The 26,948-nt window shown below is 40.1% G+C and overlaps 1 protein-coding gene across 5 annotated transcripts in view; it reads right to left on the bottom strand.

Moving 5' to 3' along the window:
- The window catches only part of dgkg (diacylglycerol kinase, gamma), a 517,080-nt gene that overhangs the window by 348,743 nt on the left and 141,389 nt on the right, over window positions 1–26,948 (bottom strand). For 4 of the 5 annotated variants that reach the window (XM_073046856.1, XM_073046861.1, XM_073046858.1 and 1 more), the window contains 2 exons: window positions 25,745–25,765; window positions 13,577–13,742 (listed from right to left, as the gene is read on the bottom strand). In XM_073046856.1, coding sequence (XP_072902957.1) covers window positions 13,577–13,742; window positions 25,745–25,765 — 187 coding nt within the window. The remainder of the gene's footprint in view (window positions 1–13,576; window positions 13,743–25,744; window positions 25,766–26,948) is intronic. The other variant, XM_073046859.1, reaches the window with a different exon arrangement.

Raw genomic sequence — 26,948 nt, 5'->3', positions numbered from 1 at the left:
TACAAACCCAAAAATTTTAAATTGCAGATTTCTACTAAAAATACTCTATATAATAAAAAATACCCAATTCTAATGCTTTTGAAAGCAAGCCACAAAAGTGAACTGGAAAATAATTTCCTCCATTCTGGGTACAGGTGGAAAGGTTGGCTGTTTTATTCTCATTTGTAGCAAACTGTCATTATAAAATGCACTCCAGCCATGTTCCCAAGACACTACCCATGTTAAGTTAAAGGTAAGGGCTACATTTCACATCTGCTGAGCCAGCATGTTTTCTGGCTCAAATTTCTACCTCAAAATTGGCATCAACAGGTATCATTTACAGACATCTATTTTGGAGAGGGTCCAGCAGCAAACCATACCAGAAATTTTGCACTCCTTTCCATCTCAATGAATACATGATAGTCTGCTGAATGACTAAAGCAGGAAATCTAGGTCAAAATTGAGAATAAAATGTAGACCCTTTTGAAAGTACTGAAATCCTCCAAAATCTCTCGTGTCTTTGAGATGCACGCAACTTACAAGACGTGAATCCTCTTACAGCCTCAGAAAGCCATTTCTAAAATAGCAAAATTTACTAACAACTTTCCAAACACTTAAGCCTTCTTTTTAAGCATTACCATTCGATTTATTTTATTAAGTTGCCGTGATCAGCTTCAGAGGGAAGCTACACGTAGTCAACTCGATGGTTATTTGCCCTAATACATCAGAAGTACAGTCATTAAAAAGGCTATACTGTACAGCAATGTAGTAGTGCTGCCTCAAAACAGTAGTTATTGGAGTTTAACCCTGACCTCTGGAGTTTTCTGTGCAGAGTTTGCATGTTCTCCCTGTGACCATCTGGCCTTATCCCCGATGCCCAGATGCTCTAATTTTGTTTCCTATCTGAAAGATATGCTGTTTGGTAGATTGATAAGGCACTGTAAATTGCCCCTAATGTAGGTTGGGGGGGGGGGGGGTGGGGGTGTTGGGGAGAGGAGAGAATCTGAGAAGAATTGGTGGGCATACAAGAGTGAACAGGTAACAGAGAAATGTGGGAGAATAGCATTGTTCTGAGATCCGGCATAGATTCGATGGGCCAAGTGGCCTGTGTTGTATAAGAAGCATCCCTCATAACTTCTGCAAGAACTAAGGCACAGAACATAACCAAATCAAAAATTATAATCAAGTCCTGATCTTATCTAAAAGCTAAATTTATGCAAAATGATTTTCCATTCAAATTATGATCATAGCAGAATCATGCCCAGATTTCCACCCAATGTTCAGTTTTCCATTTCTCCAGTTGGAACAATACTGACAGGTGGATGAATAAGATTCTTCAAATGGACGAGAATCGCCACAGTGTTTTAATGTTTTAAATATTACATCCTATCTTTTTTCAAACAGCTTATATAACCACAAAGTATGAGTTTAGAGATTTAGAAGAGGATTTAGGCCATCTATCTGGCTTTTAATGTCACAGTGGTTTGATAATTCTTTTTAAATTTTTAAGCAGTACCTGGTAAAATCATTCAGTGGTAATCCACTTTTCAATTTAAGCGAATTTCAATTTCTTTTAGTTGGATATACTGAAGTTGCTTTCTTCCCACTTTATACTTTGGAAACATGATGCATGGAGAAATAACTGGTTTTACAATAATTCCTTGCTTTACAAAAATAACATTATCACATTAATTTATCATCCCTTTTGAGATTCTTAATACTATATAGTGCATTTTACTGTGAAAATCCAGAATACTTTTGAATGCCTCACTATTTTTTTTGGCTTTGAACATAACCAAAATGCAGTTTTATGATACGTATCGCTTTATCTTCACTGTAATAAGTCATGGCAAAGACCTGCTCAAAAACTAAAATGTGCTGCATTCATTTTAAGGCGAAAAAAGGCACAGTACTAATTACTCCTAGGCTAGTTTGTGATCACATTCCGGGTCAAACTGCTGGATATTTTCAGCAGCACATAAAATGCTGGAGGAACTCAGCAGGCCAGGCAGCATCTATCGGAAAAGAGTAAGCAGTCAATGTTTTGGGCCGAGACCGTTCATCAGGGTGTTTTCAGCAGTCAATTCCACCAACAAAGGTTGACCATCTGATTCTGTGTGCAAAGTGCATAACATACGTCACTGAAATCTGATACTATTAGTCACATAATGCTTCTTCAGCCCACCCAACATAAACTAGAACTCAAAGCTTCAAATTGTGACCAGTGTAGAACAGCTCCAGTATGTGGACAGACTAGTTCTTACTTTTCTCAGTGTTAAAAAGCCCCGTCTGCTGATGCTCGGACTCCTGACTAAGCAGTTTCAGGACTCAGATACCTTCTGTTCAGATACCTTCCAAACTCCACTAAGTATGCTTCAACTAAGTAATTTTTCCTCTACCACACTCAAGCTTGTGAAATACACATTCTATTAAGAGTCCTATGGTGTCATCAAATGTATCATCATAGCCACATCTGTGTATTGACGAGTTGGAGATTAGGGCAGGAGGCATAATTTCATCTTCAATGAGACCACATCTTGTCTGGACCTTTCTGAGGTACAATGCATTTCCAGCCTAGGCTAGTCCAAAGGAGAGATAGATAACATAATGCAGTCAGACCTGGAGCCTGGACTGCTCTCTCGGAAGGTGAAGATCACACTCTCAACTTCCTGATCCTAGAATCTTACCAAGTTGCACTGCAGGTCTCTGTGGCATCTCCCAATTCAATGTGTGTTGCTTATTTGAGGACTTCCCTGGCACTGTATTGGGTGATAATGTTTACTGGCCTTGATGTTAATGAGGAACAGGAGGCATCTCAGGCACTAGGATTTGCCAATGTTGCTGGTTTCCCACTAGCCCAGGCATCCCCTGACTACACACATGCCCACAGGGGTTTCCATTAATAATCCAAAGCTTTATATCAGCAAGTATGTCTTAAATACCCTTGGAACTGGAGTGGATCACAAAAAAGAATTTTCTCCCAATGTATGTTAAATCTCCAGGACTGCATCCTGAGGGAGAACATGCTGCAAATATTTTCAGCTACGCAGGGAAAAGGACCACTGACACCAACACACCCAGAGACAAACCACTGACACAAACACACCCAGAGACAGACCACTGTCACCAACAACATCCAGAGACAGATCACTGACACCAACACACCCAGAGACAAACCACTGACACCAGCACACTCAGAGACAAACCACTGTCACCAACACACCCAGAAACAGATCACTGACACCAACACACCGAGAGACAAACCACTGACACCAACACACCCAGAGACAGACCATTGACACCAACACACCCAGAAACAAACCATTGTCACCAACACACTCAGAGACAAACTACTGTCACCAACACACCCAGAGACAAACCACTGACACAAACACACCCAGAGACAGATCACTGACACCAACACTCTCAGAGACAGATCACTGACACCAACACACCCAGAAACAGATCACTGTCACCAACAACATCCTGAGACAAATCACTGTCACCAGCACACCCAGAGACAAACCACTGACACCAACACACCCAGAGACAGATCACTGACACCAACACACCCAGAGACAAACCACTGACACCAACACACCCAGAGACAAACCACTGACACAAGCACATCCAGAGACAGATCACTGTCACCAACAACATCCAGAAACAGATCACTGACACCAACACACCCAGAGACAAACCACTGACACCAGCACACTCAGAGACAAACCACTGTCACCAACACACCCAGAAACAGATCACTGACACCAACACACCGAGAGACAAACCACTGACACCAACACACCCAGAGACAAACCACTGACACCAGCACACTCAGAGACAAACCACTGTCACCAACACACCCAGAAACAGATCACTGACACCAACACACCGAGAGACAAACCACTGACACCAACACACCCAGAGACAGACCACTGACACCAACACACCCAGAGACAAACCATTGTCACCAACACACTCAGAGACAAACTACTGTCACCAACACACCCAGAGACAAACCACTGACACAAACACACCCAGAGACAGATCACTGTCACCAACAACATCCAGAGACAGATCATTGACACCAACACACCCAGAGACAAACCACTGACACCAACACACCCAGAAACAGATCACTGTCACCAACAACATCCTGAGACAAATCACTGTCACCAGCACACCCAGAGACAAACCACTGACACCAACACACCCAGAGACAGATCACTGACACCAACACACTCAGAGACAGATCACTGACACCAACACACCCAGAGACAAACCACTGACACAAACACACCCAGAGACAGATCACTGACACCAACACTCTCAGAGACAGATCACTGACACCAACACACCCAGAGACAAACCACTGACACCAACACACCCAGAGACAGATCACCAACACCAACACACACACAGACAAACCACTGTCACCAACACACCCAGAGACAGATCACTGACACCAACACCACCCAGAGACAGATCACTGTCACCAACACACCCAGAGACAAACCACTGACACCAACACACCCAGAGACAGATCACTGACACCAACACCACCCAGAGACAAACCACTGACACCAACACACCCAGAGACAGATCACTGTCACCAACACACCCAGAGACAAACCAATGACACCAACACACTCAGAGACAAACCAATGACACCAACACCACCCAGAGACAGATCACTGTCACCAACAACACCCAGAGACAAACCAATGACACCAAAACACTCAGAGACAAACCAATGACACCAACACCACCCAGAGACAGATCACTGTCACCAACAACACCGAGAGACAAACCAATGATACCAACAACATCCAGAGACAGACCACTGACACCCATACACCCAGAAGGAAGGACCATTTACACTGACACACCCAGAAGGAAGGACCATTTTCACTGACACACCCGGAGGGAAGTGTTGCTTACACCAATACACCCTACAGAAGCTGTAGCTGAGTGTAGATATAATGACACCTACACAATCAGCAGGTTCGTGGGAATCAGTACACAGATGAGGAAGAAATTCTTGGCTCTAGTCCATAACAAATAGATATTGCAACTTTACTGTGAACTGCTATCAGCACAATCCTGCAAGCCAAGGACATCATCCAGTAGCATAGGAAAATTAGCCAGGAGACATACGATACCCACATTTCAGACATCAGCAGGAACAAAGTAAGCAACAGCAGGTACTGGGGAAGGACAGTGCTTACTACCTGCAGCTGTACCAAGTGGAAAGTAAAGGGGAAGGCCTATTGACAAGGGCTATAGGAAACCGTTCAAAATAGAGGTGTTTCTTTTTCCCAATGTAGTCCATGAGATCCTCTCCACACTTCAATCAATGTCACCAGTTCAACAATGATCAGGTATGATGCATAATAACTACACGTCCACCTCCACTGATTTTCCCACATATGGAGGGAATGAGGAGGGGAGGGGAAGAGAGTGGGTGGGGGGTGGGCTGAGAAGCAGACTGGGAAGCCAGGTGTACAAGAGTTAACAGTTAAGCACAATGAAAATTTTTAAATCACAGCCATAGATGCACCGAGATATATTGCAAGTATTCTCTCTTTATACAAAAAGACACCTGCCCTTCCATATAAAGTAAACAAAGTCAAGTGTACATATTCATTTTACAAAAGGGGGAGAGAGTCTCAATTAAAGATGCTTAGGCATGACAGGAAGATGGAGAATGCATGGAAATGTCATTCCTAGAACAGAAACTGTTATCAGGTAGCCTAGAGCTTTAGGTCTACTTAACAATGAATCTGATTAAATGAAATCAATTTATTTTAGTGCAGGCTTTTGGTGAATAGCTACCATTTTGAGTTTGTTACTGAAGGTTTTTATGACAATGCCTGCAGCAAGTATAAGAGGTCATGCAACATTATCCTGTGCCAGAATAATCAGCTGATGTAAACTTTCAGTGATTTCATTTACAATGCTTGCACAATTTGCATAAGATAATTAGGGTTTCTTACTTGCCAATCGTATTTACCCCGTAGGACCCCCAAAGCATCTCTTTTTGTTTCAAAAGGAAAATTATTTCATTTCAAGAGGACTAGAATATAAAACCAAGGTGGTAACACTGAGGCTTTATAAGGCATTGGTCAGACCACACTTGGACTACTGTGAACAGTTTTGGGCCCCACATCTAAGAGAGGATGTGTTGCATTGGAGAGTCCAGAAGAGGTTCACAAGTATGATCCGGGAATGCAAGGGTTAATGTTTGAGGAGTGGTTGATGGCTCTGAGCCTGTACTCACCGGAGTTTTGAAGAGTGAGAGATGTGAATCTTATTGAATACTCAAAGACCTAGTTAAAGTGGAAGTGAAGAGGATGTTTACCATAGTGGAGGAGTCTAGAATTAGAACGGAAGGATGTCTGTTTAGAACGCAAAGGAGGAATTTCTTTAACCAGAGGGTGGAGAGTCTATGAAATCTACTGCTATAGAAGGCTGTGAAGGCCAAATCATTGGGAATATTTAAAGCAGAAGGTGATATTTTCTTGATTAATAAAGGTGTCATTGGTTATGGGGAGAAGGCAGAGAATGGAGTTGAGACAGATAATAAATCAGCCATGATGGAATGGTGGAGCAGACATAATGGACTGAATGGCCAAGGTATCGTGTCTGAACCTCTGGCGTCCTGTCACACCTACCTCAATAATAAGCAAATGATTTGAGAGGCTGGTCAAGAATTACATCTGCAGCTTGCTACCACCCAAACTGGACCCCTTACAACTTGCCTATCGACACAACCGATCGACAGATGACGCAATAGCCCCTGCTCTACATACCATCCTTACACATCTGGATGCTTATGTGAGAATGCTGTTCTTGGACTACAGTTCAGCATTCAACACTATAGTTCCAACCAGGCTTGACAAGAAGCTCAGAGACCTCGGCCTTGACCCTGCCTTGTGCAGCTGGATCCGTGACTTCCTATCAGATTGCCAGCAGGTTGTAAGAGTGGGCTCCCTCACCTCCAACCCTCTGACTCTCAATACAGGAGACCCTCAGGACTGCGTACTGAGTTCCCTCCTTTACTCTCTGTATATCCATGACTGTATCACCACCTAAAGCTCTAATCTGCAAATTAAATTTGCTGATGACACTACATTGATTGACCTAATCTCAAACAATAACGAGGTGGGCTACAAGAAAGACATCATCTCTCTGACACAGTGGTGTCAAGAAAATAACCTCTTCCTCAATGTCGCAAAAACAAAGCAGCTGGTTGTGCACTACAGGAGGAATGGAAACAGGATAACCCCTATTGACATCAATGGATCTGGGGTTGAGAGGGTGAACATCTTCAAGTTCCTTGGCATCAACATCACTGAGGACCTCACGTGGTCCGTACAGACAAGCTGTGTGGTGAAAAGGCACAACACTGCCTCTTTCACCTCAGATGGTTGAGGAAGTTTGGTATGGGCCCCCAAATCCTAAGAACTTTCGACAGGGGCACAGTTGAGAGCATCCTGACTGGCTGCATCACTGCTTGCTATGGAAACTGTACCTCCCTTAATCACAGGACTGTGCAGAGAGTGGTGCGGACAGCCAAAAGCATCTGTTGTTGTGAACTTCCCATGATTCAGGACATTTACAAGGACAGGTGTGTAAAAAGGGCCCGTAGGATCATTGAGGACCCAAGTCATCCCAACCACAAACTATTCCAGCTGCTACCAGCCAAGAAACGGTACCGCAGCATAAAAACCAGGACCAACAGGCTCTGGGACAGCTACTTCCATCAGGCCATCAAACTGATGAACTCACACTGACTTGGGTGTACTCTATATTACATTGACTGCTCTATTTATTATGAATTATTATTAAGTACTTTGATTGCACGTGGCACGTCTAGATGGAGATGCAACATAAAGATTTTTACTCATCATGTATGTGAAGGATATAGAAATAAAGTCAATTCAATTCAATCATGAGTCTTGTGGACTTGAATCCCATGTCTTATGTTCTTATAAATAAGCATTTTGATACAGCAGAAAATACACATTTACTTTCCTTTAGTGGAGATGCAAACGAAAAATGTTACATTATTCTGAGTGTTGCATGAGCTGTAACTAGGATTTGCTGAAGAGATAACAGAATTAGTACAACCAGTACTGCAGGCTCCAATATTGTGGAGGTGCACTTAGAGCAGTGGTTCCCAAAGTGGGTGATATTAACCCATTGCAGACAGTGAGTGATAAAGATAAAGGGGGTAGACAAGAGAAGTGCTCAGTAGCAAAGGGGGGGGGGGTCAGCTGAGGGATTGCAGGCTTAATTTAAGAAATAAATTACTTAATTGATCTTCAGTGCCTCATAATGATTACAATGGTCATGTAATCACTCCAACTCTTACTAACCTACCGTTCTCTTAGATTTTGGTCGAAGTATGTTATACTTGTTGTAAAGCAAAGTGACAATTCTGTATCTGGCATATTATGAGAAATCTGGACTGAAGAAATAATGTTATTTCTGGGCCCAGCCCAAGTATCATTTCCAGTCACTACTATAGTACAGTGTTAGCTAGTACGATTCCCATACTGTAATCATGCAGTGACACAACTCCTGTGAATTAGAGAATGGCATTCACTGGGGTAAAGTTCAGAATCTGCCCTTTTGAATGGTCTTGATCACATTTCTTTAGCCCATGGCCCACTTAATGTACCTTCAGGCAAGAATCAGGTTTTGCCTGAGCTACAGTGATTCATAACTGACTCATATACTGATCACAGTGCTTGAGGTTGGACTTAAACATCAGGCGATTGACCGTGTCATGAATCCATAAAAATCTTAGTCATGTATATGTAGCTAGGGTGCCTAAGACTTGTGCACAGTACTGTATTTGTCAACGTGGAGTGGAGAGCGAGTTTGTAAATCTGGCGGAAGCGAAGGATGTTGGGAAAGGTGAGGGTGGAGCACTGTGGGAAGGTTGTGGTACAGGTGACAGGGAAGGGGGTGGGTGCGGGTGCAGACACGCCTAGCACTGAGAAATCAGGCAAGGCAATTTGATTAAAAAACAAATCGGTTTATTGATCATTACAGAACATCTTTCTGTTGCTTCCTGCTCCCATCCCCCTTTCCCCAATGATGATTCCCCTCTCCCTGCCTCCTTCCCACTCTCAATCCACAATAGAGACCCAAATCAGAATCAGGTTTATCATCACTCACATGTCATGAAATGTGCATTTTTTTGTGGCAGCAGTACAGTGCAATACATAAATTTCAATACATATATACATACATACACACACACACATACATATATGTTATTTATCAGGTAGATTTATAGGTGGACGACACAGACAGATGGAAACTTATTAAGTCCCTTTACATTAGTTTTAAAAGCAATATTATCTTTCTAAGCATTTTCCAAAGTTATGTAATTAAATCACAGAAAGTCAAAGTCAACTTAATGCAAACTTAGTGTGATACAATTGTGGGGAGTACTTCGTTTTGTCCTTATTGAGGGACATCAGTTTAAGTTTGCCTGTTTGTATTGAACTAGGGACAGGATGCTGTGGATGCAGTGAATCATGATTACTAAATACAGAAACAAAACAGAAAATGCTGGAAATATGTACTGGATTTCAGTCATTTTGTGTTTTATTGCCGATTTCCAGCAGTTGCACTATCTTGCCAAATTCAAGTGTGAGAACTTGCAAGATTTACTGAATACGTACTTCAATATATTCTACAGCTTAAATTTGAAAATTTCATGGAACATTTAGGGCAATATACCTTTTTTTTGCAAGGTCAGATACTGATGAAATTGAATCTGTGAAGGTTCAGAAATAAGAGAGAATGTTTTTATTGAGAAGATGGCAGACTTAGTTGTAGATCTAAGATAATTACAACTTCACAAAATAATGTTTTGTTTCATTGCTTAGTAACTTTAAAAGCCTCAAAAGGGCCGATTCCACAGAATCCAAATTAGACCTCTCTCATAAGATACCAAAACATAACTTTAACTTACATGTATATTTAATGTGAAAATATTTTGAAATCTATCATAAATCAGTTTCACCAGACTGGGCAACAGCCTCTTCCCTCAGGCTGTCAGGCTAAAGAATACCCTGCCACCACCGAGGTCTTGTCACTCAGTCAGTGTGTTGTTTATTGTACACTGGACTGTTTATCTGTGCTGCATGCATTTTGAAATATATTCTATTAATGTATTTATGGTAATATTTTGATTTATGTGCTGTGTGTACTATATGTTTTGTGGGGGCACTGTGGTCTGCAGGAATGTTGTTACATTTGCTTGTGTATGTGTATATATACATACACACACACACACAAACAAACAAACACACACAGTCGGATGACACAATAAACTTGAATTTGAACATAACCAGTGGAGTCACTAAGATGGTGAAAGGATTGGATATGGTAAAAGAAAAAATCAAGAACATTAATAAATTAGGAAAAAAATACATAAATGTTTATTTTGCAGAGAAGTAAACTATACTAGTTATAAAACAGACTTCCAAGTTCACAATTTATTCACCATTGCCAATGACCAACTTTATTCCACAGTGCTTTAGTTTTTTTTAAATAAACACATCACAATTATTCATTGTGCTGTTAAAATACAATAGATTAAAAAACTGATTATTATTGTTCAATTAAAGAAGGCAGCTTTCTGGTTAGGTGGTGGTGGCTGTAAACATGTGTCTTAAATGTCTTCTTGTAATCATAAGACCCTGTTAAGAGAGCGGTACTATAAAATACTGCAAATATGATTCATTGGCGAGATCATCTGCGGAAAAGTCGCGTGACCTTGTTGTTCTCCCGCAGATTAGGCTCTAATGCCACGGCATTGCTTGAAATATTCAGCCAGGGGCAGAGGTGATGTGGAAGAGAACAGAGACGTGGCTGGCATGCTGGAATCTGTACTGTGTTGGGGGGCTGGCCCCTGCAGCTTGGCTCACCCATCAGGGCTGCTCTTCAGTGTTTGCTCCTGGAAGACAAGCTAGTTTGTGTTCGTCTGCAGCTGACCGAGTGCAAGATGAGCAACCATGATGTACTTGTTCTTATAGAAACGTGGCTCCAGGACAACACCCATGCACCATCTTCAGGTCATGCCACACAGGGACTTGTGCTAATATTAATTCTTTGTGACTGTATGTGTTTTTGTAACTATACTATGTTTTGCAATGGCACCGGAGGAACGCTATCTCATTTAACTGTATACATGTGTATAGTTGAATGACAATTAAATTTGAACTTGAACTTAATGTGCTTCACATTAATTTTAGCTATGTTCAATTATAAGATCAAATAAAACAGCTTTCCCTTTATCCAGTTTTTGGGTTTATTTTGCACTGATAGTTAAATATAATATCTACATGAAAATACAACTTTAATTAAATTTTCAAACATGCACCCCCTAAATAATACTGATCTATTGTATTAATCAACAAGGCTACTGATTTTAATTACAGCTGGCAGGTTAATATGAATGACTTTAATTTACCTGCCAGGCTAGAGATTGCTGGCTCATTTACTGCTAACAAATTTCAATGCTTCTGCAACCTTCTGTTAATTAAATTAATATTTCCATAATTATATTTTACAATGTTAAATCTTAATGCATACAATTCTCAATATCGGTACAATCTGAAAGGAAATTACTTTTAATTTCTAGGAACTTCTGCCTTTCTGTGCCGATTTATAAATTTTCAACTCGTCACTATATTTATTCTAACAATACAATCAACAGCAAAGTGAAACAACCTACGTTTCCATTATAATAGTCAAGGAAGCCATTTGACCCATCAAATCTATGTTAGTTCATACAGCAATCCCATTCAGCATTTAATTCTCCTGTATTCTACTCTCCTCATACTCCTATCAAACCTTATTATTCTACCACTCAGTTACACCCAGGACAACTTACCGTGGCCAAATAATCTACTAACCCATGTGTTTAGATCCAGAACAGACAGATGAAACCCATGTAGCTAGAGGGATGTTCAAGTGCCACACAGCATCTGAGATGAGGCTTGAACCCTTGTCAATGGAACTGTGAAACAGCAGAGCTACTTGCTGTGGCACTGTACACCACAATGTCCTAAAGGTTCATGAAAGTGTATCGCTATTCAGTGCCAACTCTAATGCATCTCTTGAATAATATCACAGTGACTTCTTTTCAACTATCCAGAAAGCAAAACACAATTCTTAACATTTTGAGAGTAGAAAAAAAGATCAGAATATACACAAAATGAAGCTAAAGTCATAAACTTCTTAACAAAAGTAAATAATAAAAAAAAATAGATGATGGAACCGGAATGGAGCAGGAACTTTGTAAAGGGAAATTACACAAGCATTTGTGGGAAATTCACTTATAAGGGCCACAGAGAAAGCTTAGGGCAACAGGATAAAATGCATTGACCTTTAAGGTGTTGCTATTGGATCAACTGGCTAAACTGACTTATTCTTCACCATAATAATTCTAAGATTAAACTCCCTCACATATTAAAATATTAATAAATTACAATGCACAGATATAAAATGTTAATTTTAGCTTCAGATAAAGATGGCTAAACAGTATTTACAGCAGAATTATCTCACAAACCAAATTACTTGCAAATACCTTACATTCTCATCAGATCATTGATTTGAAAATTACACTAGAGAAAGCTGCAAATCCGCCCACAGCTCCACAAGAGAAGTGGGGGACTGCAGAGAGTAATTTCTGTATTTCAGTGTTTAATGTGCTGTGTCTAATACAGAGGCTGTTAGTTCCACAATGCAAGAATGTTGAGTGCTGCTAAATGGTCATCCCAAGAGGATGGCTTTCCAATCAGTGTTTAGAGTATTGTAATACTGAGTGGACAATGAAGGGAGGATGTCCAATGTCTGCAGGTATACACATCAGCAACAAAAAGGATAACTCTTTCCATTCTGTTTCAGTTTTATTCTCCCACTAACTATTGTTCATTCCTTTACCAACTATTTTTAACAACTTTACTTTCCGTCCATCCTATCTCACATGAGTTATCCTCACTAAAAATAATTTTTGTGTAGAATTCTTTTCCTGACCTGTTTCTAATATTCATTTTGGGAGAGTAACCAATTGTCAAAAAACTAACATGGAATAGCAGTTTTGCAGTCCACTGATTAAGTCAAGATGGAAATGTTGAATTGTTACACCAAAGAAATATTCTAGTCAGTCTTTACATTTACGTCAAACATGGTGGAGTTGTTCTGAAAAGGAGCAAGTAATGGCAAATGTCAGTTTTTTTATTAAATTAAGATGAATTCTTTACCCTGTTGTTTGCTATTTTCTAGACAAAGGATCTAGTCTTTTCAATATCAGGCAGGTTCTATACCTACCTGGTAGAATGCACTCTGAAGTAAATTTGTAATTGTATCAAAATACTGAAATATAATGATGCACCTCAATGCCACATTCATTACTTTGTCAACATTTGCAGATGTGTTTAAAGTCATGATCGGCAACTCCTGTTCTTAGGTCTTATGCTCCAAGCATTTTTAAGTATTTCCCATATTCCAATAACCAAATGTGCATTTTTCCAAGAGCAATCTGATACTGGATTCACTCTGTCCTTACCTAATAGATTAAACTGTGAATTACTTGAGTTCTGCTTCTGGGACTCCGGTGAATTTTGGCATGTCTTCCTTTTAAATGACATGAATAAGTGCTCACAGAGTTCTTCTGGGATTTCCACCTCCAGATATGTCTTCATGAATAATCTGAAACCTTCGTAATCTATAGGCTGGTGACAAGGAAAAATGGTATTTAAGCAAACATACAAAGCTAACAATTTATTTTATATTATATAAACTATTGAATGGTAGGTCACAAGTTAAATTGAATTTAAAAAAAAACAAAGAATAGCTACAAGTTCCTGTCATCTGCTTTAATGAATCATTATTTTAAGAAGAATATTGAAGAAAGTCAGGCTGTAGTCTACTCATGTGATTTTCATTTCCTTGTGATACTTAGTATTCCATATTAATACTCTGCATATGCAGATCCCTTCAGGAAAATATTCAGTCATGATCATAAAATCAAAGCTGACATGATACCACAAATATTTGGTACGTGCAGCACACAGAAGGGGTAGAAGGAAAATAGAAAGCCACGATCTGGCATTGACTGCTAAATCTGCTACATAATTTATATTAAAGGGATCTATTATTATCACAAGTAAACTTTTTGTCCTGATAATTATTTTATCATGATAGAATGTATTAATATAAACTGCATACTTACTGCCAACTCATTAAACTGAGTATCAGTTAGACCATATGCCACAGAATTAAACACACCAAAAAGCCCAACATTTAATGAGCATCGATATTTTCATGCAATGCTAAATAATGCATGCAGCTTTCAGAACTTGGCACAGCTATCGTTAACCATGATTACAACTGTTGTCATTAAAAAAATTAAATAATTCATTTAAAATAGAACACATGATTGGAAAACAATATAGGAAAAAAATGCCAAATTTGAAAGCAAGTTTGAAGTTCCTTTATATTAATGCAAATGGTGCATGATATTCTATTATATTGCAAAATCTAATGAAATTAAAGATAGCAAAATTGAAATTGATTAGTTGACCAGAAGGAATAGTGGATTCCATTGCAGCTATTGAGAAGTACACCAATGAAACAAAGTCTGTGACAACAATCAATTTTCACGCTTTTATAGAACGTCGAACAGTACAGCACAGTAAAGGTTCTTAGGCCCATGATACTGAGCCAACCTTTTAACCTACTCCAAGATCGATAATCTTACCCACCCCTCCCACATAGCCCTCCAATTTTCTTTCATCCATATGCCCCTCTAAGAGTCTCTTAAATGCCCATAATTTCTATGCCTCTACAACCACCCCTGCAGCGTGTTAAACACATACATTACTCTCTGTGGAAATGAAACTTCTGCTAATATCTCCCCTATAATTTCTTCTAATCACTTTAAAATTATGCCCTCTTATATTACCCATGAATAATGCTAGAGGGCATAAATCTTGGGCATAATTTGTTCAATCTATTTTTGTGTTTGCATTTTCTCTTAAAGGATCTTGCCCACATTAGAGGTTAATTTAGGAATGGAAGTAGCCCTTGTTAATATAAGTAACCCACAGAAGAGGTGAAGCGGAGTAATGATGGCGCTAAATGGCGACTCCTTTGCTTGCATCTTCAGAAACAGCTCTATTTCCATCTTTAATATCTTAATTTTCCCTTTCAGGGTTATTTTGAAGACCTTGACCTGGAGTTGCACACTGACTTTGGTTCCTTGTGGGAATGGGACCCGTTCTCAGGGTTTCATAACCGGCCGTTGTCTGGCACGCCAAGGGCTTGGCCTAAGAGTCTGGCTCAGATTTGAAAGCTTAGGATCTCAGGGCTCTGGAGATGGGCGGAAAGAGGGTCGGTGTCACAGCAGGAGACCCATGTGCCATCGCGGGACTCAGAATATCTACGGCTGTGTGCCCGGAGATCTGAGATCTTTGAGATCTTCTGGCACAGAGCTCGAAAAAAAACAACATAATGGACTTTTAACATCATAAACCAGCAAATTGTTTGTTACATCTCCCCACCCACTGGGAAAATGGAGACACCTCCTTCTTCCTCATTAGGGAGAGAGAGAGAGCCTGTGGTATGTTGTATACCAGGTGAAACGTGAAGTCTTTGGGGTAACTGGGGCATTTGGGGCAAATGTCTTTGCTATTGCGTTGCTCACACTTGAGTGCTCGGTGGCTGGAGCCAGTGCTTTTTTTTTGCCAGTGGGGACAAGTGGGTATTGTTGCTTACTGCCAATTACACTCAGAAGGAAGGAGTGCTAGGGGGGAATTTGGGGTTCTAACATTTAACTGTCGTTCATTCTTTGGGGCACTCCTCTGTTTTCATGGATGGTTGTGAAGAAAAAGCATTTCAGGATATATATAGTATACGTTTCTCTGACATTAAATTGGATCTTTGAACCTTTGATTAGTTATTTCTCAGAGCTGCTTAATTATAGGAAGCAACCATAGCAAAATCCATTTTTGCCTGATTTTCTTACAGATTCCACAACAGAGGACTACTTCACAATAAGGTGACAGATAAGTTTATCTTCTCTTGTTGTTAAATTATAGAAAAGTGACTTGATAGCAATCTCCAACACGAGCAAATCTGTAGATGTTGTAAATCCAAAATAACACTCACAAAATGGAGGAACTCAGCAGGCTAACCAGCATCTATGGTAAAGAGTAAACAGTTGACGTTCCGGGCCAAGACCCTTCATGAGAAATAGAAGCCTGATAGCAATCTCCTTCTGGTCAAGACCAGAACAAGAACCTTTGACTTAACCCTACCCCATCCACATACCTTGTACCTTTCCAAATGTCTTTTATATGTTGTAATCATACCCACCTCTACCATTTTCTCTGGCATTCAGAATATTAAATGACAAATATTCATATGCTGAACCATTTATTAAATAGCAGGGATACATCTTTAAAGACGTGTTAATATAGGAGACGGACAACCTTTCCTGATCTCATCATGAAGATTTTAATGAGGGCCAATTAACATGAGCATTCATTCAATGTCTTCCGCTGTGTAGTTAAAATGGTAGAGACATAGAATCATTCTGAGACACATTTAATTGTTTTTCATTAATGTTTAGTGCTTAAATGTAGCATGTAATAAGTGGCAGCAGCAGTAATGCTGTTAGTGATTGCCTTTTTTGGGTAAACTAAGCAGCTAACTTTGCCCTTTCATGTGCCATTAAACATGGAAATTCAGGATATCTCTGTCAATACCTTTGCAAGGGTCTCCACAATCACAGGCATGTATTACAGTGAAGTTGGTTTTCTTAACTCGTTAGCAATATTTGGGACTTGCCAGTTCAAATGCGGCTAATTTTTTAAATGGAATGACATGTCTTAACAATTGAGGCATGGGAAACGTGCCTTTACAAGTTTGGCATCTTAGTTCTTAAAACTATGGTTACAATGGTCATCTTTTCAGGCATTTTCTCTTTCTTTCCCTCTTATTATGTCTACTGTACATAACTTTACATTGAATTGAATATTGCAGTTCACACTTCCTGGTTTAGACTCTGAATGTCTAAAGAATTCTACAACCTGACTGCAAACGTATCCTTTTTGCCTTTTTCATACAGGTGTCATTTCTTCTTTTGAGAAAACCTTCCTGATTTGGCTCTCTAGAAATGGAAAGTTGTGATGCAGGGCCCACAGGATGTTCTAGGCAAGTGTTAATTGCAATACATGGCAAGTGCTGATGTTTACCATTGAACTAAATCAGGGCCAGTTTTGTTTACAGAAATCTAACAAATTCAAATACTTTGCAGACACTAGAGACTAAAAGTTCAAAGTAAATTTATTATCAAAGTACATGTATGTCAACCCTGGGATTCATGATCTTGCAGGCATTCACTATAGATACAAAGGAACACTACAGGATCAATGAAAACCACACACAGGTTGGACAAATAATGCATGTACAACAGACAGCAAATTGTGCAAATATGAAATATAATAATCTGGAGCAAACTGCAGGAAGAACTCTGTGGGTGAAGCAGAGGGCTTGAAATGTCGACCTTCTATCTGCCTCCACAGATGCTGCTTGACCTGCTGGGTTCCTCCAACCATTTCAAGTCAAGTTTACTGTCATTTAACTATATACACGTATAGCATCAAAGAAGACAACGTTTCTCTGAACAAGGTGCAAAGCACAGTAATACACATAGCACACGATCTCCAGATCAATTACACATAAAGAAACAAAGCAAAGTGAGTAAATTAAATATGGTAAGGTACAGAATGGATTAACTGATGACACTTTGAATGTGAAGCAGCAGAGAGGATGCTGGATGGGTGAGTGGGGATCTTTAATAGCACTAAGGGCCCTGTGTATGCAGCACTCCTGATAAATGACCCTGATGGACGGTAGGGTGACCCCTAAGATCCTCTCAGCTGCTCTCATTTAGTAGGGACTTCCAGTCCAATGCTAGGTTGCTCCCATACCAGACAGAGTTGCAACTTGTCAGGACTCTCTTAAGGATGCTCCTGTAAAATTAATTTAAGATGAAGGGGTGGGGGAGCATCACTTGCCTCAATCTCCTTAGGAAGTGGAGGTTCTGCTGTGCCTTCTTATTCAGGGATCAGGTTAATATCTTATTCAGATATTAAGGGATCAGGTGAGGTAATCCATGATGTGAATTCCCAGGAACTTGGTGTACTTAACTCTCTCTAGAGTTCTCTTGCATACTGATATAATTAGAAACATAGAGGCTAACAGATTTAACAACATATGCTATATAAACTCACTCCTGAAGAACTAGCTTACAATTTTATGAGGAAAATACATTCCAATTTACACTCTGCGTGGACACATTCACTCAGTAAGTAATGCACGCTCGTCAAACTGAGCAAAGCCTTTCTACCTCTTCAACCATCACACAAAATGACCCTACCAGAAAACTTTGCAGAGGGAAGTTAGGAAGGAGCTGAAATGACGCCAGGAACAGATCAAAACAACAACTGAGGGAAAAATCTTCTTCTGGTTTTCAAAATTAAATTAATATTGAGATTTTTGGATGTATCAGAAGTGTTGTAACTGCCAGATTATCGATTAATGATGCGCAAAGAAATTAGGAATACAAAGTAAAACATCACAGAGCCGGACACAGAGCTGAAGGCTTGAGAGACAAAGGAAAGGCCTTTCTGCAAACCATGGCATTTAATGGTGAGGGGCAAGAATTTTGACTGGAAAATACTTATGTGTGTTTACTGATGATGATGCTACTAAAACTTTGAAAATATAAATCAAAGAAAGAATTCCAGATAATATTTTAAATGTTGAAGCTGACGCAGAGACAGCAAAAACCATATTTCCAGAACCTAAGAGGTGCACTACATTAAGTCACACACATTAGGACCATTAAGCCCCAGAGGAAGTCATATCATTGAAATGGACAGCACAGAAACAAGCCTTTACGACCCACCTTGCCCATGTCAACCATGATACCCAATCTCACCTACCAACATGAGATCCAGATCACCCTTAACCTTTTCTATCCAAGCAGCTGTCTGAACACTTTTTAAACACATTAGCTGTATTGTCTATACCATTGTCTATACTCAGCTTGTTACAGATATTCAACACCATCTACATGAAAAACATTTCTCTCAAAGCTCTAATTTTCTCCCCTCTTACTTCAAGCCTATAAGTTCCAGAGTCCACTGTACTGGAAAAACAACTATATATAACCATATAACAATTACAGCATGGAAACAGGCCATCTCAGCCCTTCTAGTCCGTGCAGAATGCTTACTCTCACCCAGTCCCACCTATCTGCACACAGCCCATAACCCTCCATTCCTTTCCTGTCTATATACCTACCCAATTTTTTTTTAAAATGACAAATTGAACCTGCCTCTACCACTTCTACTGGAAGCTCGTTCCACCCAGCTACCACTCTCTGAGTAAAGAAGTTCCCCCTCGTGTTACCCCTAAACTTTTGCCCCTTAACTCTCAACTCATATCCTCTTGTTTGAATCTCCCCTACTCTCAATGGAAAAAGCCTATCCACATCAACTTTATCTATCCCCCTCATAATTTTAAATATCTCTATAAAGTCCCCCCTCAACCTTCTATGCTCCAAAGAATAAAGACCTAACTTGTTCAACCTTTCTCTGTAACTTAGGTGCTGAAACCCAGGTAAAAGTCTAGTAAATCTCCTCTGTACTCTCTCTATTTTGTTGACATCTTTCCTATAATTTGGTGACCAGAACTGTACACAATACTCCAAATGCAGCCATACCAATGCCTTGTACAATTTTAACATTACATCCCAACTCCTATACTCAATGCTCTGACTTATAAAGGCCAGCATACCAAAAGCTTTCTTCACCACCTTATTCACATGAGATTCCACCTTCAGGGAACTATGCACCATTATTCCTAGATCACTCTGTTCTACTGCATTCCTCAATGCCCTACCATTTACCATGTATGTCCTATTTTGATTAGTCCTACCAAAATGTAGCACCTCACACTTATCAGCATTAAACTCCATCTGCCATCTTTCAGCCCACTCTTCTAACTGGCCTAAATCTCTCTGCAAGCTTTGAAAACCTACTTCATTATCCACCACGCCACCTATCTTAGTCATGTGCATACTTACTAATCCAATTTACCACCCCATCATCCAGATGTTGGGGTGAATAGTTGATCCAGATCAACTACTGTATCTATGTCCCTTAGATTTCAGAGGCCTTTGTACAGTCATGCTCAGCCACCTATATTGCAGTGTGAGCAAACCCAGCTTATTCAATCTCTCCTTATGACTACAGACCTCTATTCTAGTCAACATCCCAGTGAATCTCTTCTGCACCCTTTCTCATACTGCCAACATCTTAGTAAACTGGTTTATTATTGTAACTATGCCGATCTGTATGTATGCATCCATACAGACCACTTTATCACATGTGCAATAAAGCAGTACAATGGAAGAGCAGTAACAGAATGCAGAACATACTGCTGCAGTTACAGAGAGAGTGGAGGAGGGAGACAAAATGGTGCAAGGCTAAACAAGTTAGATTGCAAGGTCAAGAATCCACGTTAATGAACAGGAGGTCCTTCAATAGTCTTAAATAGCTGGATGGAAGCTATCCTTGAACCTGATGATACCTGATTTCAGGCTTTTGTATCTTCTGCCGAACAGGAGAGGGGAGAAGAGAGAAGAGCCAGGGTGGGTGGGGGTTTTTCTGAAGCACTGAGAAGTGTAGACAGAGTCCACAGAAGGGAGGCAGTGATGTACCTGGAGAGAATGCTTTCTACAGTGCATCTATAACAACTGGTGAGAGTCAAAGACCGTATGCCATATTTCTTCAGCACGGGTGTTGGTGAGTTTCCTTGGCCACGGCTTCTATGATTGGTCCAGGACAGGCTGTTGGTGAGGTTCACTCATGAGCTTAAAGCTCTCAATCCTCCCAACCTCAGTGCCACTGATGTAAACAGAAGGATGTGCACCACATCCCTTTCTTGAAGCCAATGACCAGCTCTTTTGTTTTGTTGGCACCATGTCACAAGGCTTTCTATCTCCTTCCTGTATTCCGACTCATCATCATTTGAGATACAGCCCATCCTCTGAAAACTTGTAGATGGAGTTAGAGCAGAGTTGGTCTTGCAATATTGAGTGTATAGGGAGTAAAGTAAAGGGCTAAGGACGCAGTGTCATAGGGACCAGTGTTGAGGATAATTGTGGTAGTGTTGCTCCCTGTCCTTATTGATTGCAGTCTGTTGGTCAGGAAGTTGAGGATCCAGTTGCAAAGGGAGGTGATGAGTATAAGAGTTGGGATGTCATCATGCAGTTGTACAAACCTTCGGTCTGTCTGCATCTGGTGTATTGCGTGCCGTCTGGCCACCACACTACAGGAAGGATGCGATAACATTAGCAAAGGTACAGAAGAGATTCACCACTACGTTGCTGGAACGGAAGGCTGTAGTTTTAGGGGGAAATTAGGTAGGCTGGATTATTCTCACTGGAACGTAGGAGGGTGAGTGGTGACTTTGTAAATGTTTATAAAACTTGAGCAGCATAGATAGGGTAGATGGTCTTTTTCCTATGGTAAGGAGGTCTAAACCTGAAATATTTGCATTTAAAATGATATGTGAAAAATCAGGGATAAGTTTTTTACTCAGAGTGGTGATTGCGTGGAATGGGCTGCTGGCAACGATGGTGGAGGCGGATACAATAGGGTCTTTTAAGAGACTTTTGGTTAGGTACATGGAGCTTAGAAAAATAGAGGGCTATGGGTAAGCCTAGTAATTTCTAGGGTAGGAAAATGTTCGGCACAACCATGTGGGCCGAAGGGCCTGTATTGTGCTGTAGGGTTTCTATGTTTCTATAAAGGACATCTGAGGGGCAAGCTTTTCCACATAGAGGCTGGTGGAACAAGCTGCCAGAGATGGTAGAGATAGATACAACTACAATGTTTAAAAGGCACATGGACAGGCACTTGGATAAGAAAGATTCAGTGCGATATAGCCTAAAGGGGACAAATTGGACTGATGTAGAAAGGCATTGCGGCCATCATTGACAAGACAGGCTAAAGGGCCTGTGTCAGTGTTGAACAATTCTATGACTTTGTAACAATAGCCTTTTCCATATGGGCACAGGAAGACTTGCCACAGAGAATCCGCTCATCAATTTCCTCTGTTCTCACCAACAATTATAGAAAGCTCATGCAACCCTGATAAACAAAGGTTGGAGATGAGCTCATAGCGCCCTCTGCTGACTGCAAAATCCACCCCAATACAGTCCCTCCATCCAAAAGGACAAGTGCATTAAACTTGTATGCTACTAAACCAAACTGTTTCCAGTTTTTGTTTTGTTTTCCAACAGTAAAACATTAAATTATTTCAAAGGAAGACGCATGAAGTCTGAAATATCATTTATTCTAATTAACTGCAAAACATTTCAGAATCAGATTTAATATCACTGACATATATTTGTTAACTTTATGACAATACAATGAAACAAATAATAAAAAAAATAGGGCAAAATCTGAATCACACACATATTATATATATATAGTTAAGTTAAAATAATAGTGCAAAATAACAGAAATAAAAAAGTAGTGAGGTAGTGTTCATGAGTTCAATGTCAGATGGCAGAGAGGAAGAAGCTGTTTCTGAATAGCGGGGGCTTTCGTATTTCCTTCCCAATGGTAACAGTGTGAACAGGGCACGCCTGGATCTGTAAATGATGGATGCTGCCTTCCTAAGGCACCGCTCCTCAAGATATCTTGGATACTAGAGGCTGGTACCCATGATAGAGCTGACAAATTTTTAGAAGTTTTTGCATCTCATTTCGATCTTGTACAGTAGCCCCAACACCAGATGCTGATGCAGCTGGTTAGTATGCTCTCCACTGTACTTTTGTAGAAGCTTGAATGTTTTAGCTGAAAACCAGATCTCCTCAATCTCCTAATGAAATATAGCTGCTGTTTTACCTTCTTTATAGCTGCATCAATATGTTGCATCCAGGTTATGTTGTCAGATATTGACACACAGGAACTTGAAATTACTCACTCTCTCCACTTCTGATCCCTCTATGAGGATTGGTTTGTGTTCCCTCGTCTTACACTTCCTGAAGTCCACAATCAGCTCTTTGGTCTTGCTGATGCTGAATGCAAGGTTGTTGCAGTGACACCACTCAACTAGCTGGTTTGTCTCGGTCCTGTATGCCCTTTCATCACTATCTGAAATTCTGCCAACACCCTAAAAACACAGTCATAGGTGTAGAGAGAGTACAGCAGTGGGCGAAACACACATCCCTATGGAACACCAGTGTTAACTGTCAGTGAGGTGGAGATGTTATTTCCAATACACACAGATTGTGGTCTTCTGGTTAAGAAGTTGAGGATCCAGCTGCAGCGGTAGGTGCAGTGGACTACGTTCTGTAGCTTTTCAATCAGGACTGTAGGAATAATAGTCATAAATGCAGATCCACAGCAAATAAACAACTTCCTGACAGGGAGATTTGCATTGTCTTGATGATTCAAGGCTGTGTGGAGAGCCATTGAGATCACATCTGCTGTAGACCTATTGTGGCGATAGGCAAATTGCGGTGGTTCCATGACCTTGCTGAGACAGGTGTTGATTCTAGCCATGACCAACCTCTCAAAGCATTTCACCACCATAGTTGCACTTGTTTTTGAAGCATGCTAAAAACTATAGTGACAGAGCCAGAGGCTGGGAGATAGAGATAGTTACTCTGAAAGAGGTGACATTGTCAAAATAGGCCAACAGTCACATCTATGATGTGATCATTCTAATAAACCTTTAAAAAAAGATCTACTTTTCAGCCAAATGAAGACAACTTCGAAGTGGAAAAGAAAATTTGTTGTGATGATGAAATGAATGGCATTGATTGCACAAATGTGACAGCTTTTCACCTTTCATGTAATTCAATAATCCTAATAATAGTTTATAGTGTTATGCATCATAAAACGAGTATTTAACCCAATCATTTTCAAGTTAAGACAATATTCTAGTGTAGATGTAAAATGTTTCTACAGATACAATGATAAACTCAGATATTCAAATTTCAGTGCAGGACCAGATATATTTAACAAAAGATATTGCATAATTACATACCGTTTCTTTGTTAAATGTTTAAGAGTAAATACTTTTCTTCAATAAAGTTACAATTCATGATAACAGAAACACCTTGAACAAAAGTAAATTTGGTATTGGGTCTTTAGTGCTTTAGCAATGATGCCTCTGTATAGTGATAGAGTTTGCTTTGTAGTGACAGTACACCTCTTACACTAAGGCATTTGTACCTGGATAGCCATTACCATCCAGTGCAATTTGGAGCAAGAGGTACCTTTGGTGGATACGTGATGGCAAAATGAGCTGTGTGAAAATTGAAGTGTACAGTATTGCAGCATGGGTGTGAATGAAGCTACCATATTATTTGTTGCAATTTTAACTAACCTTCCTGTGCCACAGAACAATCTCATGATTTCTTAAAGGAAGGTAATGGATGTTTTTAGCAGCTAGAATCAATATCATTCAGGAACATCTGGTTAATGGAATTATTAAGGTTGACTAGTTTTAATTCAAAGTGAAAAAAATACATTCAAACCACAATCACAAGTTATCTTATTTTGACAAAGCACAGATATTCAATTTATATGTATATTTCCACAAAAAAATAAAATTCATAATTTTCTCTAAAATAGCACCGTGGACATTTAAGCAACACACACAAAATGCTGGAGGAACTCAGCAGGCCAGCCAGCATCTATGGAAAAGAGTACAGTAGACGTTTTGGGCTGAGGCTCTTCATCGGGACTAGGTAAAGAGAAGTCACTATAAGAAGGTGGTGGAGGGAAGGGAGGAATAAATACAAGATGGTAGGTGACAGGTGAAACTGGGTGGGAGGAGGGGTGCAGCGAAGAGCTGGCAACTTGATTGGTGAAAGAGGTAAAGGGCTCAAGAAGGGGGAGATCTGATAGAAGAGGACAGAAGGCCATGGAAGAAAAGGAAGAGGGAGGAGCAACAGAGTGAGGTGATGGGCAAGTAAGGAGATAAGGTGAGAGAGGGATATGGGAATGGGGAATGGTGAAGGAGGGGAATTACTGGAAGTTCAAGAAATCAATGTTCATGCCATGAGGATGGAGGCTATCCATACAGAATACAAGGTGTTGGCCCTCCAGCCTGAGTGTGGCTTCATTGAGGCGGCCACTGACTGACATTTGTCAAGTTACAGTAAGTCATGTTTCATAACCCCTTACCCCACCCATCCTACTATTTCCTTAATACAATCAGATAAAAAGGATAAACAATTTTGAACACATGCAATACTAAATAAAACTATGCCACGGTCATGCTTTTTCAAAAAATAATAGAACATATTTTATTCAGATTGTATGTCAAGAATTCAGTTATGCACTTTGCAGTCTCCTTTCCAGAGACAGAAGAATTGAAAACCCTGCAATTGTAGTTCTAGTTCACAATGGAAACACAGCTAGAGTTGAGCTATTCTGCAGATTTTTCATTAAATTCAAATAGAATTACTTTCTTTCACAATGGCTCTTTATTACAAATTGCTTCATTAACAGTAGAATGGTACAGGGATTGCTCCTTAAAAATTCTCAAAATATGTTGAGCCATTGAATAAAAGGTGAATGATAAAATGCAGGCAGAAAGCAGAGAGGATAAAGCAAAAATATTGTAACATTCTTACTTGCTTTAGAATATCTTGCTTCTGCAGAGTTGTGTGAATTGAAGGACAGACAAAAAAGAGAGAAAGAAAGGAAGGAAGAAATAGGTTATTGAACAGTAATAGAAAGATATGCCAAAGAATAGAAAGAGTGCATATTTTTGGTATTTTTTTCTGATTCTACATTATTACATTGTGCATCTTACAGGTTTGTAGCAAGTTTTGTAATTTGCATTTGATTAAGAGATGTATATTTTCATAACTCTGATGCTTTACCTACTCTTAAATGGACACTCTCATCTAGAATCATTTTGAAGGACACATAATTTTAATATAGTTATTAATTTATTAACATTAACTTATTGTCATTCCAACAATATAGCATGAGGTCCTTTTGGCTTTCTTCCTCTTGAAACACAAACAATTTAACCACGTTTTCTAGTTCACACTTCTCTGGAAAATAATACCTAAATATCAGATCAACACCACGGATGACAGAGTGCTTGGCAGGTAAGGGACAGAGATGGGCATACTGTACTGGCACTTGAGTCGAGAGAGTCTAGGGACTGGGAAGGAATCAGTTGTGCAAGTGTTGTGGGGACGTGGTTGGGGTCTCACTGGCACTGGGGAGATGGAAAGAGGAGTGGATGGTTGGCCTGATGATGCCAAGATGGGGGATTAGGTCCAGCTTGCCCTTGTATTGAAGACCACTGATGTTGCTTGGCATATTCTGAGGAGATAGGGGAGGGACATCAGGGAGTTAGGAGGTACGAGCCTCTACTTCCTTAGGAGTTTATGGTGATTCGGCATGGCATCTAAAACTTTGACAAACTTCAATAGATGTGTAGTGGAGAGTATATTGACTGGCTTCATCATGGCCTGGTATGGAAACACCAATGCCCTTGATGAAAAATCTTACAAAAGATAGTGGTTGCCCAGTTCATCACGGGTAAAGCCCTCCCAACCACTGAGCACATCTGCATGAAACGCTTTTGCAGGAAAGCAGCAACCATCATCAGGGCCCTCCACCACCCAGGATATGCTCTCTTCTTGCTGCTGTCATCAGAAAGAAGGTACAAAAACCTCAGGATTTGCATTACCAGGTTCAGGAACAGTTACCACCCCTCAACCATCTGGCTATTGAACCAAAGGGGATAACTTCATTCAATTTCACTTGCCCCATCCTTGAAATGTTCCCATAACAAATGGTCTAATTTTCAAGGACTCT

Source organism: Hemitrygon akajei, chromosome 5, assembly GCF_048418815.1.
Source record: "Hemitrygon akajei chromosome 5, sHemAka1.3, whole genome shotgun sequence".
NCBI classification, from domain to species: Eukaryota; Metazoa; Chordata; class Chondrichthyes; order Myliobatiformes; family Dasyatidae; genus Hemitrygon; species Hemitrygon akajei.
This window is presented reverse-complemented; position numbering and strand designations above follow the sequence as displayed.